At 29.6% G+C, this 19,151-nt stretch overlaps 3 protein-coding genes across 3 annotated transcripts; 1 reads left to right on the top strand and 2 right to left on the bottom strand.

Moving 5' to 3' along the window:
• Window positions 1–1,269: 1,269 nt before the first annotated feature.
• Window positions 1,270–10,205, bottom strand: LOC132943878 (DNA topoisomerase I, mitochondrial). The gene is made up of 3 exons (XM_061013022.1): window positions 9,319–10,205; window positions 6,859–6,911; window positions 1,270–4,294 (listed from the first exon to the last, which is right to left on the bottom strand). Exons 1-3 carry the CDS (start codon window positions 9,323–9,325, stop codon window positions 2,108–2,110), a joined length of 2,247 nt encoding a protein of 748 aa, XP_060869005.1. The 5' UTR covers window positions 9,326–10,205; the 3' UTR covers window positions 1,270–2,107.
• Window positions 4,301–6,849, bottom strand: LOC132943879 (tubulin delta chain-like). The gene has a single exon (XM_061013023.1). It carries the CDS (start codon window positions 6,797–6,799, stop codon window positions 5,555–5,557), a length of 1,245 nt encoding a protein of 414 aa, XP_060869006.1. The 5' UTR covers window positions 6,800–6,849; the 3' UTR covers window positions 4,301–5,554.
• A 3,909-nt stretch (window positions 10,206–14,114) lies between the features above and the next one.
• On the top strand, window positions 14,115–18,887 carry LOC132943880 (ribosome-recycling factor, mitochondrial). Its single transcript, XM_061013024.1, has 5 exons — window positions 14,115–14,574; window positions 15,303–15,440; window positions 15,704–15,914; window positions 15,975–16,131; window positions 18,567–18,887. The coding sequence occupies exons 1-5, from the start codon at window positions 14,340–14,342 to the stop codon at window positions 18,648–18,650; spliced, it is 825 nt and encodes a 274-aa protein (XP_060869007.1). The 5' UTR covers window positions 14,115–14,339; the 3' UTR covers window positions 18,651–18,887.
• Window positions 18,888–19,151: the final 264 nt, after the last annotated feature.

Here is a 19,151-nt window from a genome sequence, read left to right as displayed (position 1 = left end):
ACCCGGTACTCACCAACAGAGCATTCAGAATATTTAAATAATATTCCGACACAAATTGCATATTTCAATTTGCATGTCACTACGATTACGGAAACAATTTAGGGATGGTGCATGAATGTGCTTAGCACACTCAGTTTTGAATCAAGACTATACTAATTTATGTCATTAAACGTTAAGGATGTCAGCGCACTAGGTATTTGTTTTCTCTCTCTGGCCCACGCACAACATGGACAAAACGCATTTGCGCAGAATCGTTTTTTCTGTTTTAAAGTAACCTTAGAGTAAAATCAACCATTACAAAAAATAAAGAGAATAACATACATTAATTTCTCTAAATATTGTTTCAAAACAATTTAAACATAATTTAAATTTACAACATTTTTTTGTTTATTTTGAAAGTCGAATACAAAGTCAAATAACAATAAAATATAAAATCGATGTCATTCACTCTAAAATATTATAAGCACTCTATCTTTTTTGTAATGGGTGATTTTACTCTAAGATTGCTTGAAAACATAGAAAAAACGATTCTGCGAAAATGCGTTTTGTCTATGTTGCGCGTGGGTCAGAGAAAGAAAACAAATAGTGCGCTGACATCCTCTTAATTAATTCTTATTTAATTAAGTTTAATTAACATGTACAGTACAAAGCTTTATTAAACAAGTGATTATTGAATGAGGGGGGTTGGGGGAAGTTGTTAACTGTGTATCCAAGGATATAACTAATTATTACATAAGACTGCAAAATTGGAGGTTAGCAACACCAAGTTTTTTGAATGAATTGCGCTTCTGACTAGAATGGTTTATTCAATACTATATACAAATTACAGAGTCAAAACACATTTTTGGCTGGGTACAACAGTAATTAGATGCTTATTGCTTATGTTAAAACAAAATAAAAATAGTTACATAGTATCCTGGTCTATGATAAATACATTAATTTTTTTTTTTTATTCATGTTAAGTAATATTGATTTTGAATTTTAATACAATGTTAATGTTATTACTGTTGCCACGCCAATAGAATTAAAATTATTACACAATATACAAATAAAAATTGACTAATAAATGAAAATGACTGTGATTTAAGTTTGTATAAGATGTATGTAATTCATGCATAGTAATCACTAATCATATACAACATGAAGAGTATCCTAAGATGATTTGCATTTTAATTGAAGCTTTTGATTTATGAATATTAATAGTATTACTTTTATTGAGGAAAAACCTAAGTATAAAAAATTTAAAACTTAAAAGAAATTACAAACAAATTGAATGAAATATTTTATTTAAATTGAAACCATTACATTTGAAACCATACATAATATAAACAAAACTGTGTAGGTACCTACTTCTTTTTTTATTATATATAAGTTATAATATTTTTTCAATCATAACGTTTTATTTAATCGGTTTAAAAAAAATATGAAAATTATAATAACATTTAAATTTGTTAAGCTTTTAATTTAAAATTCAATATAATTCTGTACAAATTTTGTATTACAATAAAAAATATTACGACTGACATTTATACATATATCATGAAATTACAACTAATTTAATAATATTATTTGCTGGAAGAACCACCTTTTTATGGGCATTATCAATAAGTAAAACAATAGTTGTTGCTGTAATACATTACTAAAAAAAATTAAAATTAAAAAAGTCACCATTACTTGAAAAGTTGAAAGTACATCAAAATAAGTTTTAATTTGTTTTCTATTTTATACAAAATACTATTAATCATATTACGAGAGCATTATCACAATTTACAATCAGTGGTATAAGGTAAAAAAAATTTAAGGTCTAGCATACAATAAACATGCTTACAAACTTATATATTTTGGTTATAAGATGGACACTACAATACAAAAAGAAAAAAAATCTATGAATAATTGTAAACGAATACAATATGAAGGTTTTTTTTTATTTATTACATTTTTAATGTTTTTCAATGATGGTACCATGAATAAGAATCAATTTGTACCAATAATTATTGTAAAAACACTGTTCGGCCAGGTAAATTACGTAAAAAAAGGAGGACAAACAATGTAAAATTGGTTTTAAATCTCTGATATTGAATTTAGGTTATTTCGTTTCATTCAAATTTTAAAATACGTACTCTGGTCCAGCCATGTCAATGGCCCATCTAAACTTGTCTCTTTGCGTTTTATTGTATATCTTCTCAATAGGAACGTTGAACTTTTTGCACCAAGCTACTGATATACGCGGATCTAAATAATTCAATTTGGACGTACCCAAAGCAATTGTCTTGTTTTCTTCCTTGTCAGTTTCTTGAACTTCTAATTTAGTCAATTGTTCTTTTAATCGTTCTAAAGCTTTTTTCCTCTTTTCTAACTGAGCCTTGGAATGCACACTGCCGTCTTTCACATCTCGTTTGGCTTGTTTATATTGATCCTTAGCTTCTTTTACAGCCGCTCTTTTAGTTTGAATTTTTTCCTTTAAGTTTCCCATTGACTTTTCATGTGTTTTTGGTATTGCGCGTTGATGGTTACACAAAATTGCAACTGCACGATTCGCTCGATTATATTGTAAGATTTTCTCCGCAACAGACACATTTGGATCAGTTAATTTTTCTAGTTGTTGTTGAAGGGTCCATGAAGCATTGAATGTACGGAAAACTTTTGCAGTAAGTCCATCCATAAGTTCATGCAAGTGTTGATTCAATATTGATGTGTTCAAACGATCAAATAAATCATCACTACCTTTTTTATTTTCCATAAATATCTTCAAGTTTTTGAAAACTCTTTTTTCTACAGGTACTTCGTTGTAATATCTAATGGAATCTTTACCAAGGAAATCAAATACAACTACATATTCTTTGTCATTAAATTCTTCATGTAATTGTATGTGTTCCACACGTAAAGAGCAACAACCAACAGTATCAGCTTGGTCTTCATCTTTTTCATTTCCTGCTCTCAATGCCAATTTATCAATGAAATACAAAGCAACTGACCTTTGTCTTACATGCATTTCACGAGATTTCCAGTCATTAATATAATTTTCTCTTATCTTGTCAATTGATTTTGCCAATCTTCTAGCAGTCTCATACTTTTGCCAATCTTTTTCACCCTTAAGTTTAGAAGATGGATTTAACATAACATATTTAACTTGACCTTGAACGTTTTCTATCCAGCTAGCAAGCCATGTGACACCAAAGTCATGTCTAACTTCTTTCCATTTGTGACCAGGAGGAGGTTTAGGTATATTAGAATCTTTACTACAATTAATTAAGACATCTTCGGGTACTACTCGTTTTTTTAACATACCCATCTTAGGATGTTCACCTCGTCCTCTAAATAAACCAGGTGGTTCTATTTTGAAATTACCAATCTTTTCTTTATGACCATCAATAGTACAAAACCCATACTCTTTTTGCAAAGCTTCGTTTTCTTCTTTAATTTTCTTTTTTTCCTCTTTACTCATAGCTTTACGTTCCTCTGATTTTTTAGTAAAATATACGTTCATCTCTTTAAAGTTACATAATGAAAGATCAGTTATTAACTCCTTTTCTTTAAGTGTCATAGTTTTGCGCCAGTCTTTGAGAAAGTTCTTATTAAATACTTCTTTTGTTGTATAATCATGTTCAAGCATTTTAGCATAGAATGTCGCTACTTCTTCAGCCAACTCTGAAAGAACTACTTGCTTACCATTGTAATAGAATTTAACATTACTCGGTAAAGGTTCATACGCTGGAGCAAATACAGGTCCTTTATGTTCCAAAAACTTCCATTTAACACCATCATCTTTTTTCTCTTCTTCCCACCATTTCCATACTTCTTGCGGTTCTTCTTCCTTCTTTTTCTTTGGTGTACCTTTAACGGGACTTTCTTTTTGAGATGTATTATTTTCTTTTTTAACCTTATGTTTAGAATCTCTAGATGAATGATTTCTATCCTTTTCTTTATGTTTACTCTTATGTTCCTTATCTTTTTTATGTTTTTTATGACTGCTGTTGTGTTCTTTTTTAATATGCTTTGTTCGAGCGCTCAGAGGAACGTCATCTTCACTACTGCCAGAATGTTTACGTTTTCTATTTGATAAAGGTATGTCATCATCATCAGACGCTACTTCTTCCTTTATTGAAAAATCATCATCACTTTGTTTCCTCTTGTGGCTGGACATATTAAAGTCGCCATCATCAGAGAAATTTTCATTCTTAATACTATGATTTAATTTGTAATCTCTTTTAATCTGGGAATGATAACCTGAATCATAGGGCTCATCTTTGTATTCTCGTTTAATTTCTTTCTTAACACCATTTTTTTCATGTTCCTGTGGAAAAAAAAAGAACCGTTTAAAATAATATTTTAAGAATGTTATAGGCCCCTTTTATCAAATTATAATTTTATAACCGAACCAAAAGGTATACTATATATATATATAAAAAAAAAATTATAAAGCCATAACTTATAAAGGAATTATTAAGTAAAGAATAAAAAGTTTATGATCAATAATAATGATTAAATAGTGATAGACAAAAAAAGGCCTTGTGTACATTATTTAAAAATGTTACCTTTGATTTATATAAAAACCTCATGTACACCTATTCAACTTGATTGGTGTTCAACTGAATAGACATGAATCACTCATAAGAAAATTGAGATGATTGTATGTTGATGTTGAGAAACAAAAACCAAAAGATAATACATAAAAATCTTGAAATAACCAAACACTTGTGAGGACTAAAACACTAATAATGATAACTGTTTATAAAACAAAAAAATTAAATATTAGGCTGATAATCCCTTATTTACAGCCAAGTTAATGATAATAACAGTAGTTGAATAGGCGTATATGGAGTAGGCATATTTATTTAGTATTTTTTTTAATTTTATCATACACGATTTATTTAGGTACTATTGAAAAAAAACCTGAAATGTAACAATGTTATATGTTTACAGTAACTAAATATCTATTAATTTATATAATGGTTCCACAACAGTTTAAATTAATTTAAAAGACCATAAACATACATATTGTGGACCAAATGACCAATAAATAATAGATTCCTATTTCATAATTAAGCAACTACAAAATAATTATGGGTTCATTAAATTAAATACTAATGAATATTGGTAAACCTGGCATAGTATTTAGAAAAGTCAGTCATACACTCATTAACACAGTTTCATACAATTTCAAATGTTAATATACATTTTCTGCAATATTGTGAGCTAAAATTAAACTATTCAACTAAATAGGGGATGAAAATAAAAAATAATATAAATAATAAACACAAAAGTGTGTTTTATCAAAACTAAAAAGATGATTTATTGTATGTTAAAATGACACTCAAGTTTGTACAATAATTTCAGTAAAACGCACACTAAAAAAAAAATAAATAATAGATTTTATAAAAAATAATTGGTATCAATAATTAAAATGTTCGTTAAAAACAGGAATAAAGTGAAAAACTATCTAGGAACACCTTAAGACTAATTTGTGACAACTGACTAGAAAATATTATTACTAAATGTTGAGATCTAATAGTTAATAAAATTAAAACGAAACTAGGTAGTATGAAGTGTAAAATCACTCTAATTCATAATAGTCTTTAATAATTTGGTTCACATTAGAAAAAACGTTTTTAAAATCGTTGATATTTGTATTATATTGAATATAATGATGTACAAATGCTTTATGGGAAAAAGCCCGTTTGGCTAATTTTACTACAGAGTTTAAAGCAGAAACATTAGTAGAATTATTTGACAACACACTTAAATATTTGGAACCCATAAAATGTCTCTGCTGAAACATTTGTGAAAATTTGTGTTCCTCTAGAATATGTTTTGAAAATGATAAAGTATTTAACTTTCCACAAAAATTTAATTTATCAACATCATTGGTAGTAGCACCTCGATATACAACAAAATTTCCAAAAGACACAGTATGTGATGCATTTAATGAACGTATAGTTTGATTCACAATTGCTTCCCACCTGGGAGTTGATTCATAAGAAGAATATTCTTTTCTATAATTAGGAGATGACATTAATCTTAAAAATTTATATTTTTGATCATGTACAAGTGACAGAAAATAAGGGAACGTTTGATGTTCAACTGGTTGAAAAATAGATATTAATTGTTTGGTGGCTATTTGATTCAAATCATCAAATGAAACTTTGACCTCTGAATGTCCAGCTTGACAAACTTCTTGTAAAACAGAATTTTCAAATGAAAAAATACAATCTGAAATACTATACAATTTGCTTATAGTAAATGAAGTATTATAATTTTGGATAGCATCTTTAGACTGATATGGTATAATAAAGACAACAATAAAAGAAATTTTGGGGAAATCCTGTTTTAATTTCTCAAGTATAAAACATGCTGATCCAGCACAACCACCTGAAGGTGATAATATTATTAAAAAATATTCAATTTGATCAATTTTATTTATTTCAAATCTCAATCGACTAGAAACATCTTCAAACATTTCAGGACCTTTGACATAATAGCAGTATGACCAGTTATTTGTTGTTCCTTCAATAAAATTAAATCCTAATGCATTTTGTCCAAATCCCCAATTACAATTTTTTGATTTTTTTAAGGTTTCACCAATATTTGGATCTCCTATATCTATTAAAACCGACCTGGGTTCCAAATAACCACTAGATTTTAATTCAAAGAAATAAGATTCGCTTATATGCTTATACTCTTCGTTAACGTGTTGAGTAACAATAGGATCAAAAGCGTTAATGTCATTAAAAATAGTGGAATAAAGACTATGTGTAAAACGTATTCCACAAGTACCAAAACAAATGGTTAGAACAGACATAATTTCGTTAAATTAATAAATGATTATTGATAAAAAAAAAACATTTTTTAGTAACTAACCCTATCACGCTTCTTTGATTTTTCATGTTTCCGATCACTGGACTCACGATCTTCTGCAAAAACAATAAAAATAACAATTAAATTGAGATAGGTAAGAAAAAATGTATTACAGAAATTATTGATAGATTACATATTAATATATTTAACATGGAAATAATACCTAATATATATATCATGTATCTACGAAAACAGGGTAGGTACCTACTCCATACAATTAAATTACCCTTATTACCTAATACATATTTTGGATTTCTGTTTCGGGACATGAAACTAGACTATTGGATCATCAATCTCCCACAGACGGAATTTTAAAATATGTATAGGGTTCTGAGTCACAGTATCCAGTTTTCGAGGACAAATGATTTATTGTGATATGCAAGCACTATTTTTGTTGTACCAATAATGAGACCTAATGTCTAGATAAATAATAGGGTAAAAATAAAAGATTAACACAAAAAAAATGTACATGTAAATTTTATGTAAATTAATATGGAATGCAAATTAGTACTCACACGCACATACTGTCTTAACATGTAGGTTTTATTATAGCCTATAGGTATTGGCGATTGAAAGCTTATCAGTTATCAAGCCGGCAGGGATGGATCTGTAACGAGGAACTAGTAAAATAACATATAAATGATACATAGCATCCCGTTACATCTTATCACTTTCAATCGCCAATCATCTAGGTACCACTGTTATCAAATTAATGAATAATCAAATTTAGATATGTAAGTAAGAATTAAAAACCTATCTAAAGGTCCCCACACACTGCAGCGGTGGTGTTGAGTTTCTATTGTCTTGGCTTTACCACCGCGGTGAGCGGTGAAATGTGTCCTGCAGCAATTCACCGCCATCACTGCAGTGTGGACATTTAAAAAAATTAAAATCTAAATAAAGAGGTAGGTATATAAAATTACACTTAATAACAATTAATAAAGATAAAAGATAAGCTACTTATATTAAAAATAAATTAAATTTATGTTTTAAGCAGTGTACCACACCTGTATAATAAAATGAAAAATTGTAACAACGCTTACACACCCGAGTAACAAAACAGTATACAGTAGTATGCAAGTATTTTATACTCATCAATTTAGGCAATTCATTCAATGTCAATAATTGAGTAAGGATATGATGTGAACAAGTAACAGTTTGTCGTTTTGATGCACCAATATAAACACGGCTTAAGATATTTGCATAATATCTTTGACTGGATTGCTTAATCAAAAACAAAGAAGTATGAATCACCAAATTTATACGTGCAGCACTGATTGTCATTTTGTTTTCCAAATAGATACCAAAGCACATGCAGATGATATATATCTACTTAGGTCATCAACCTCAATCTTAGAGCAAAAGTGACAAAGTTAACAACTCAGATATAGACATTTTAAATTAACAAATTCATTGAGCACTAAAATAATGAGTTGAAAGTATAGGTAGGTAGGCACATACCTCCTAACAATTTAATGTTTTTACAGGGATTTTGAGGTTATGGTTAAATTGTTTTTATAGGTAGGTAGATAATAAAATAAATACTTGTAAGTAATAGGAATAAAATGTTATTATTTTATTTTAACTTACAACAAACAAGAATCAACTAGATATGTTTGCTTAAAGTTATGATCGAAATTAGTAAGTTACGGTAGGAATGAAAGTTTGAGTGATATGTAACCCCTGGTTATATCTAATGCCGAGCCTGACTCAATTGAGAATAAATAAAGCTTATTTGAAGATGGATCAAAAATTAAACACTTAATGTTTAGGTACCCAAATATAATTATCTTGTATTAAATATTGATGTATTCCTCAACAATATCCTCGACAATATCTAATAAGACAGAATTAACCAATTACAAAATGAATCAAATGAGAACAAAATTTGTAATTCACAAATCACAGCTGATTTGAAGGTAATCAAAACATCTGTAATGATTTAAAAATCTATAAGTACCTACCTAGTTACTTAGTTAGTTTACTGATTGACAATTGACATTTAAAAGTGACAAAATGTGATATTCTGAGCGACCTATAGCGACTTGGTAATGAGAGTAGCACATCTAGAATAGTCCATTCATAAATTGATAAAATATGTACCTATCTATGTCTGTCTGCCATTAGGTAGACATGTAAAACGATATCATGTACAGTAAATGGGTATATAATATGATTACTGTCAACTCTCTGCCGTTCAGCAACACGTTATAGTATGCAAACGTTAACCCATAGGTACAACAAAATTTGAAAATATTTCACGACGGCTACGAATGTGCGTCTGGAACACATTTGAATCGTGTCGGAAAACGGAATGTATAGTATGGAGAGACGGAAAACGGAAACACGACGACGGTGGAAACCTCGCTGTGATTTCCTGTGCGAGAGACGGACACGGGATCCGTTCCGGTTTCCGCAATAGCATATGATATAGTACATAGTGAACAATTATCGAATAATTACCGGCCATGTTTTCTGCTCACGTGGAAGACGGAACTGAATGTGTAAGGCTGCTGACGTCGCGTTTTATGTGGAATCCCGCCGCTGTCGGTGTTAAGTTGTAAAACTTGGTTCAACAACTGGGAAGTCAGGTGGTTATCGTCGACTAGTTAGCCGTAGAATCGAAATTTGCACAGATTCTGTCGATTCCGCGACAATAACAGTAATATTAGCACGGTAGTGTGGTGGGTAGTGGTACTCTATAATAATGATAAATTGACGATATTAAGTAGTCCGGTGGAGTCGTGATGGTTGTGTTGTACTGTCGTGACGGTGGCGGCGAGGTGAACGATATGTATGAAATATAGTTAAGACGTGTTAGATGCAAAACGACCGAATCACCGAGCGGGTGGCGATGGCGGTGGTGGTGGTTGGTCTGGTTTTTAGCAGAGCGGCGTCTGCCGGCCGTTGAGTCATGCGCTGCGGCGATCCCGTCGGTTTTGTCGGACGGAAACCGAACGCATAACAGTCGTGATGACGACGGTCGTCGGTTACGATTTCGGTTGAGAGTTCAAGCAAAACGGCGACGACGACGGACCACCGACACACGCGCAAAGAAACTACACCACCGCCGGTCGGAAACGCCGTGCGCGTAAAAAATAAATCGAAGTCGGGCCGGAGCGGCGTAGCGTCTGAGAATGTGTGTGTGTGTAGTAGTAGTAGTAGTAGTAGTAGTAGTAGTGTACTAAAGTGGACGAGTGTGTGTGTGTGTGTATCAGTGTGTGCGTGTCGTGGACGATTCGGACTTGCACGAAATTTCACGTTACACACAAGTCACAAGTACGCGATGACGGCGACGGCAGCGTCGGTCGGTGGCGACATAGAGACGGTGCGACCAGTCCACAGCCGCGGCAGAGACGAGTGCATTGACTTTTTTTGTTTGATCATGCGATCCGGCAACGCTGCCGCCGCCGCCGCCGCGCAACGTTGCCAAAGCTAAAAAATAGGCGGCAACGGCGAAATTCGTATTTTACGCGACGTCCGTCTGCCCATCGCCCGTGTCATATTAAAATTATTATTCAGTCGTTGTCGTTTGCGTACGGAAAGTACGAATTTTACCCTCACGACCTGGGATGAAAGTTTTTAATGGAGAAATTAGAGTATAATATCTATGAGTGTATCAAGATTTTCAAGAAGAAAAATTCGAAACGTATCGACAGGAATAGTTACGTACAACGTACCGACTCGTATCGAAGTAGTCCGGTACGTATCGTTTGTATATTGCACGTGTAACTTATTGGGCGCTTAAAATTTACCCATAACGTATTTATACACTCCAATCTCTCCCTTGAAAATCTTATAAAACTAACCTATTTATAGGTTCAATAAGTTACATGTGCGGTTCACGGTACACATGAAACCAGCGAAACGTACCGACCCGTATCGAACTCTGACTTCGATACGGGTCGGTACTTTTCTTCTAGAAAATTGTTTACCGTCATAACTAAAAATCGTTTTATCTTTGAAATATCGAAAACCATTATTGTCATGTGATTGTATTAATACTTATGCATAAAAATATAGATTTTAGTATCATGTATTATGACGTTTTCAAATACTCGGTAGTTAGTGGGTTTCTGTCATAGAGTAATACTAGTAATTAGTAATTTCCTAATACCACTGCAGACTAATATAATATAATATATCTTAGTGCGAATCGCGGACATCCACCCCCCCCCCCCCTCGACTGTTTTTGGTGTAGTACCTATAGGTCATTTTCCTCCATTTTTTTAAAAGTTTATTATTTAATATAAAATAATTTTTTTGCCTATAGTCTATTATTTTCATAAATGTAGATGTATATTTTTGATCAACTGAACTACTTGAATCAAATTCACAAGCAATTAAATATATCCAAACTGGTACAGTTTTAACAAAAATTAAATATAAATATGAACAAAGGCTAAAATATGTGTTTGGAACTAAAAAAATAATCAGAAATCAAATGTTTTTTAGAAAATGTATCATTTTTTATTAATTATTAATTATATTTTATTTTATACTTATTTTTTTTTTAATTTTTTATTGTTTCATGTAGTTCAGTTGATTAAACATATTATTATACATTTATAATCTATTATATTTATGAAAATAAAAATGTTTTCATGTATTTTATATTTAAAAAAAAAAAAAAAAATAATTTCGTATTAAATAATAAATAGTAATATTTTTTATAGTATATAATATTACTATTAAATTCAATATTATTGGTCAATAATAAACTATGTAATAATAAATAATGGTGCAAAATGTCCGCCTAAAAAATATATCGGAGGGGGGGGAATGTACATTCACCCATAGTGCGTGGTTCGTGCCTAATAGGTACCACAAAATGATACTAAAAACTTTTTTTTTTGTTACATTATTGATTTATTTATACAATCTCTAAATTCATTTTTAGATTCTGAGTGGAACGATGAATGTATTGATTTTACAATGATGTGTGTTTTTTTATTTTTGTGTCTATGTACACGATTAGTAAGTCGAAATAATGCTTTGATTTTCAACTTCAGTATATCTTGTTCGATGGGAAAAAGTGAATCTAGTTGGTACTTTTCAGGGGTCAAAATTTAAAATAGTTTTCAAAAGCACCCGGAAAAACAAAATGAAAATTAAGGAAAAACGGGAATTTTTACGCAAAATCGGTTTTTGACAAAATCGAATTTTAATTTTTGGTGTAACTTTAAAACAAAATGCCATAATTGCCAAGACTATGGACATACAAAGAAATATTGCAGCCATAAAGCTCGATGTGTCAAATGTGGTGAAAACCACCTGACAATCGAGTGCACCAAGGACCAAAATAGTCCAGCCAAATGCGCCCTATGCGCTAAAGACCTCACCGCAAACTTTAAAGGATGCCCAGTCTACAAAGCTGCCTTCAAAAAAACTGTCGATCCAGCCAAAGGATCTGATTCAACACCTATCAAAAAACCAAATCTTACGCTGAAGCCACCAAAAATCATCAAAATTTACACGCGGAACTCAAAATCACCGACACTCTCTCAAGTCTTATTTCAAATTTAAACTCACTAATAACTCCCCTTATCTCCCTTCTTTCGTCAGTCCTAAAAGCACTCACAACTGATAGCATTCCATAATCTTATCTTATCGACCAGACAATTCACATTAAAATTAAATTAATAATTAAAATTTATATTTATATAATATCGTATCTCCCATTATTTTTCATTCCACAATAACATCATTATTATTTTCTATTAACCGTATCATTATTATACAAATAATACCTTGTAATAACATGTTCATGAAAAAATGGTGCCGAGATTTGATAACTTAAGTTAAAACTTATAAATGTAAGAAGTGTCGCAAATGTGTAATTTCCCTCCTCATGTGTATAGTCATTGTCAACTGTTGTAAATTAATAATTTTACTTATTGTACTACTGTATATATCGTAATTTTTCAAATAAAGTCAATTCTAAAAAAAAAAAAAAACTTTAAAACAAATGAACGTATATAATATATGAATTGTTCACTGGTTGTTTATATTTGCATTTTCTATGTACGATAAAATTTTCAAAATATTTTTATTTGTTTTGAACTGTTTAGAAACATTTTCTGGTTTCCAATTTTATTAGTCTTTTTTTCTATGAATGTCAATAAAACTTTATTTGTTGGATAAAAAAGCTTGCAAATTTAATACAAGGCTCCTACCATATTTTTACAATGACATTTGAAAAATATTAAAAATCCTTAGTCACGGTTTTTATTTATAAGCATTTAAAGTTCAAATCTTGACAAAATACGGGAAAATCACGAAAATTAGCAAATTATTTTGAGTTGAGAAGTCATAAAAATTTTCTTTTTAAACCTAAGATTTGAAAATGTAATACCTACAAGATTATCCATAAGTTTGTCTACTTTTATCAAAAAAAAAATGTCTACCGTAAAATTAAACTAAATTTGTATGAGCATTTTAAATTCATATTTTTACAAAATTTGTTATTCACTCGATTTCCTATGTAACGATTTTCTCATTATGATATAATTCAAAAACGAATGACTCTAGATACATGCAAATTTCACTGAATGTTTATATTAATATTAATGTACACTGTATACTATACACCACAACGTTTACAAAATATTTTGACTTATTTTGAGCTGTTTACGGACATTGTCAGTTTTCAATTTTTTTAGTTTTTTTTTATATTAATATCAATAAAATTTTATTTGTTGGGTAAAAAAGCATGAAAATTTAATGCAAAGCTCCTGATATATTGTTAGAATAGCAGTTGAAAAATATTAAAAATACATAGACACAATGTTTTTTATAAGCATTTAAAGTTCAAATTTTGACAAAATTTAATAATTATTTTGTAGTTAAAATTTATAAATGTTCAACTTTTATAGCTAAGGATTGAAAATTTAAAACAAGGCTCCACGTAAATAGGTTATATATAAATTACTTTATTAGTTTATTCACAATAATATCATCAAATATACTTGGTAATATAATAGGCTAACTGACCGTTTTCGCTCAGAATCGTTTTTCTTATACAATTATGTGATTGGATTCAAATTTAACACCATCCATTATAGTGACCCACTTGTAACCTAATGTACAGCAGAGCGACATCCACTTATCCACCTTTTTTACAATAAGTACAAGCGTTGTGGGAGTTAATGGGTTGGAGGCTTGAAAGAACAATCCATCCAGTGATGGAACTTATTGACAGATTTGACTGATTTACTCATTGACCTATTATATATGTATAATAGGTCAATGGATTGACTAAATAGTAAATACTAAATACCTATTCTATGGTTTCTGTGATGGTATGAAAAACAAAATGGCTGCTGTACCACTGATACCATTATCTCTGTGGACTACGGGACGTTGATAAGGATTAAGGGGTAACGACTTCGTTATCGACAGGAAGCACCATAATATTATATTTCAAAATTCAAAAATTCTATTTTCCCAATTTTTCGTTGTATTCCGTTTGGTGCTCAATCAACATGTTGAAAATAACGACAGCTGTAGGAAGAGGAACACAAGTCGTCTCTGCGCTGCGGCACGGACGAAGTCCCTGTAACATCGCACTCCAATGTCTTGGTAGGTTACATGCAAAGTCGCAGATGGACCCAAGGCGCCCGTCGTCGACATTTCTCGATAATATCGGCAGCGACTGGTGTTGTACGCACCATTTGGTTCGATGTTATGCAAAAAACAAAGACAAGAAAAGCAATAAAGGTATAATATCACTTTTCCAGACCATGTTTGCAATGATAAATACTATAAGTAAAACTAGAAAATGTTGTTGGGACAGACCAAATGATGAATATGAAAATAATTCTATTTACAAAATAAGTTAATTAAGAGGACTTAATAGTGATATTTGTTGTCTCCGTCTTACAAGTGTTTAACATAGCAAATTTACGCTCAGCAGAACACGTGTAGCTTTGTTAGTTTAAAAATTAGAGTGAATTGACCTATTATAAAACTTGATGGTAAGAATATTATTTGTGTTTGTATGTTGATTTTTTACGACAGTTCAATTTTTTAGCAAGTGATGCGTATATAATATACTGTAAATTAAAAATGCTCATAACTTAATTAAAAACTGAATTATCGTAAAAAACCAATGTACAAACACAGATAATGTTCTTACCATCAAGGTTCATAATTCACTCTAATGTTTAAATCAACGAAGCTACAAGTGTTATGCTGAGCGTAAATTTGCTATGTTGCGCACTGGTAAGACGGAAACAACAAATACCAGTGTTACGTCCTCTTAATTTTGATTTTAAATTCTATTAAATCAGTATGTTAGCCAGTCAGTATTAACTCAGGCAATGGACCCAACTGGCCTGACCCGTAGTTACACCTATGATAAATACCCAATACCTATGCAAATAAGTACCTACCTAGTTATTATTATTTTTTAATGTTTGAGTATTTATTTTACGTCTATTTTTAAGGTCAAAAAAAAGTATCCATTGATGAGAACTTTTTGGCTGAGCACTTTAAATACAACACCATGAAAACCGAAATGGAAAAGGCTGTGGCTGCATTAAAAAATAACTATATTAAAAATCTGTCCTTAAGATCTTCTACAGGTATACAAAAATTAAAATTATTCAATTTTTTATAATATATTATTATTTGTTGTCCTTATCATTAACAGTTGCGGTGCAAACTTGCTTTATTTGTGAGACAGCCAAATTTGATTGACCTGTGAAATATTATTTATGTCAATGCAACTGAGTTCTTATTAAATGGAATGTGAAATGTAGATTCGCTATTAAAGATTAATCAATAGAAACAATGTAGCAGCTACATTATACTTAACAACAATTATATGTTAAAACTCACATTTTAGGAGCATTGGATTCACTACCAGTTACATTTGAAGGTGATGAATATGTTATACAAGACTTAGCACAGATTGTGAGAAAAAATCCTAAAACAATAATTTTGAACATGACATCTTTTCCACAAGCAATTCCAGCTGTTTTGGAATCATTAAAAGCTTCTGGTATGAATTTAAATCCCCAACAAGATAAAACTTCTATATTTATACCAATACCTAAGTAAAGTATTAAAGTAAAACATTTTGGAAATAAGTAATTTTTTACATTTTTGTATTTTAGAGTTACAAAAGAACATAGAGAAAACTTAAGCAAAGGTGCAAAAGCACTTTTTGTCAAAACTAAAGATTCTATTAAAGAATTACAAAACAAAAATATCAAAGTATTAAAAGACAATGATGCATTAGCGACAGATTTGGTTCACACTTTGCAAGATCAGGTACTTGAGAAAACTATATGCCATATTTAAGCTATATTCATCAACCTACTTATTTCCCTACATCATTAAATAAAATCAAGCACAAGTCCTTAAATAACTCAAAGTTTTTATGTTAAAAATGTAATTAGTTTTAAATAACAGGAAACACTCAATATTTCCTTAAGTCTTAATCTTATTCAAATTCTATTTATTGTAGATAAAAGAAGACAGAAATTAAAAATAAAGTAAAATAATTTATAGACTACTATAATAAGTAGATAGTTTATAAACAAATGTTATTATTTAATTTTATTTAAAATATTTAAATAACTGCTTTTTATTAAAATACCTAAATATTTACACTGAAATACAGTTAGTCTAATAAACCTACCTAAAATCATAAATAATACATATTATTATAATATTATATAACAATAATAGTAAATAGTAGAAAATAACAATTTTAACATAGATAAAATATATTCTTGGTTAGTTAGTTAATAATCTTCAGTAGTAAAGAACTTAGTACTTTCCTGTTATACGAGGCTTCAGTTATTATCGCAACTTCCACCCAAGACTACTTCTGTTATCACGACTACAGCGATTGTTTTGTGAAATATCACAATACTGTTATCTAAGACTACCAAAATGTGTACAATTTTCTATTACCACAGACTACTTTATTTTTATTAATCATACTTAATTCTTTTATATTTTTTTTAATATGCAGGTATTGTGAAAATGACCAAATTTAAATTTATTATATAAAAAAAAAAATTAAATAAAGAAAAGATTTTGATACCCAGTAATCATTTGTTATACATTTTATACAGTAAACACCACACTGGGCGTATGGCCACTGAAAACAATAAAATAATAATAATACAAAGAATAATATTATCATTGTTCTTGTCGAACACGAACATGAACAAAAATGGTAAATCATGAATAAATAAAAGGTGGTAGTCGCGATAACGGAGGTGGTCTTGGGTGGTAGTCACGATAATAGCTGTAGTCTCATATAACAGGAAAGTACCAAGAACTTTGATGATACAAAAAAAATTCTTCAAATGTATTTACATGATTAATAGACTATTCTACTTTTACTTAACTTTTAGAATGCTTTCAGCACCATTCTATTTTATTCCATATAATCCCTTACTCAATTTTTACAATTTTTTCAATAGTTTCAATTTGAACTCTAGAGTGGACATTGATAAGACTTTCAATTTTAATCTTTTTATGTTTATGTTCTATAAAAATATTTGAGAATTGAGTTTTCTGTCAGGTTAGGTAAAAAATATAAGAAAGTTATGAGTAGTATCTATTTTTTGTAGACAATACTATAATTTATCTGTATCATATTAGCTAAATTAATTTTTGTGCAGGTTGTAGGGAAATATTTCTATGTTGGTATCATACTAAACAAGCATCAAATTTATTATTATGTATTATTGCAATAATTTATCCCATATATGCACAACAAAAATTACATGTAACAATACATATTGTTATGTTTTTTATTTGTTGTTTTTAAAATTCAATTTTTTAATTTATTAGGGATAAAGATTATTAATGGTGACATTCTGTTGTATATCAAATGCATAAAAATAATTGAAAAAAAAAATGTAAACTTTACAACATTTATAATAATAAAAATACACTTGCACAAGAGTATACTATTGTCTATTTAATATTTTTTTTAAATAAATTACTATTGAATAATATTATACTCCAATCTTTTACACCAAATTATATAAAAGTATTTTACGTCAAAAAAAGTATGGAATAAGTTGAATCATTATTATAGTCAAATTATATTAAATATTAATCTAGAAACTCTAATAATTTTTAAAGAAGTCATTAAGAAGACGCCATACCCACATGTGTTGTTTCTGTCTTACAAACGTACAACATGGCAAATTTTTCATTCACAATAATAGATTTTATTCTGTAAATTCTAAAATTAGAGTGAATTGACCTGTTATACAATTTAAAGATAAAATTATTATCTATGGATTATCAGAGGCTTTTATTGATATATTTATTATGAAGCAAGTTTATAGCTTATTGAAACTGTAAATTGTTTGTACATTTTAAAATTATCATAACTTACTTAAAAAAAATATCTAGTAGCATGCTACTTAGAATATTTATGCAGGACCATACTCAGACCGGTTTTCTAGGTTCACGTGCCCAGCCCTAAGGGCTAATTCTATTTTTAAGGGGCCCGAGCCTACAAAAAAAAAACTATTGTTCGAGGGCCTGGAAGATTAAGTTTGTCCAAGGACCACAACGCTGAATACGGCTCTATATATGCGAACAAAATTTTTTCTAAATAATAAATTAGCTCTAAAAAGAGCTAATTCATTATTTAGAAAAAATTTTGTATAAAAATACTGTCTTAAATCTTTCACATGCTTACCTATTATTATTTATTTTTATTTAATATATAGATTACTGCATTAGCTGATAAATATGTACTGGAGGCACAACGAATTATGGAAGAAAAACAAAGTGAACTTAAAGGTGATTCATAGTATTTGTAAATTTACTCAATATGTTATTTTTATCATAGTAGTTTCATCTACCAAGGTTCAACCCAAAAATGATTAATCTCTTTTGTTTAGTTAGATTTATACTTACCTGTTATTCTATAATCTACAGTAGAAACCAGTTTCAATGTATGAATCATCAGTACTGTACATTTTTATTCATTAAAAATTATATGCATGGATGTATATTGTATATGTATAATATATTATATTTGTATATTATGTTTTATTATTACATACTTGATACCTACTTGTTGTTGTCAGTTGACGACCCCTGACAACAGGATACTTGTTGTTATACACAAACCTTTTTTATCTCCATCCTTGTTTTCTACTCTTTGTTTTAGGTTTACTTTTCTTACACTTTTTATTTAAAAACCAACTACTTATATTACTGAATAAGTAAATGAATACATTGATCTACAAATATTTATACAACACAATACAAATAATAATTATAAGTAAGTAATAATAAGTAGGTATGTA

Source organism: Metopolophium dirhodum, chromosome 4 (assembly GCF_019925205.1).
Source record: "Metopolophium dirhodum isolate CAU chromosome 4, ASM1992520v1, whole genome shotgun sequence".
Taxonomy (NCBI): domain Eukaryota; kingdom Metazoa; phylum Arthropoda; class Insecta; order Hemiptera; family Aphididae; genus Metopolophium; species Metopolophium dirhodum.
This window is presented reverse-complemented; position numbering and strand designations above follow the sequence as displayed.

Excerpts from the sequence above, each read along its gene's own strand:
- LOC132943879 (XM_061013023.1), bottom strand. The coding sequence starts at position 6,799 with ATGTCTGTTCTAACCATTTGTTTTGGTACTTGTGGAATACGTTTTACA.
- LOC132943878 (XM_061013022.1), bottom strand. Across the intron at positions 4,295-6,858 it reads AATCAAAGAAGCGTGATAGG|GAACATGAAAAAAATGGTGT; the intron begins GTTAGTTACTAA and ends TTTTTTCCACAG.
- LOC132943880 (XM_061013024.1), top strand. The coding sequence starts at position 14,340 with ATGTTGAAAATAACGACAGCTGTAGGAAGAGGAACACAAGTCGTCTCT. Across the intron at positions 15,915-15,974 it reads ATATTTATACCAATACCTAA|AGTTACAAAAGAACATAGAG; the intron begins GTAAAGTATTAA and ends TTTGTATTTTAG. Across the intron at positions 16,132-18,566 it reads TTCACACTTTGCAAGATCAG|ATTACTGCATTAGCTGATAA; the intron begins GTACTTGAGAAA and ends TTTAATATATAG.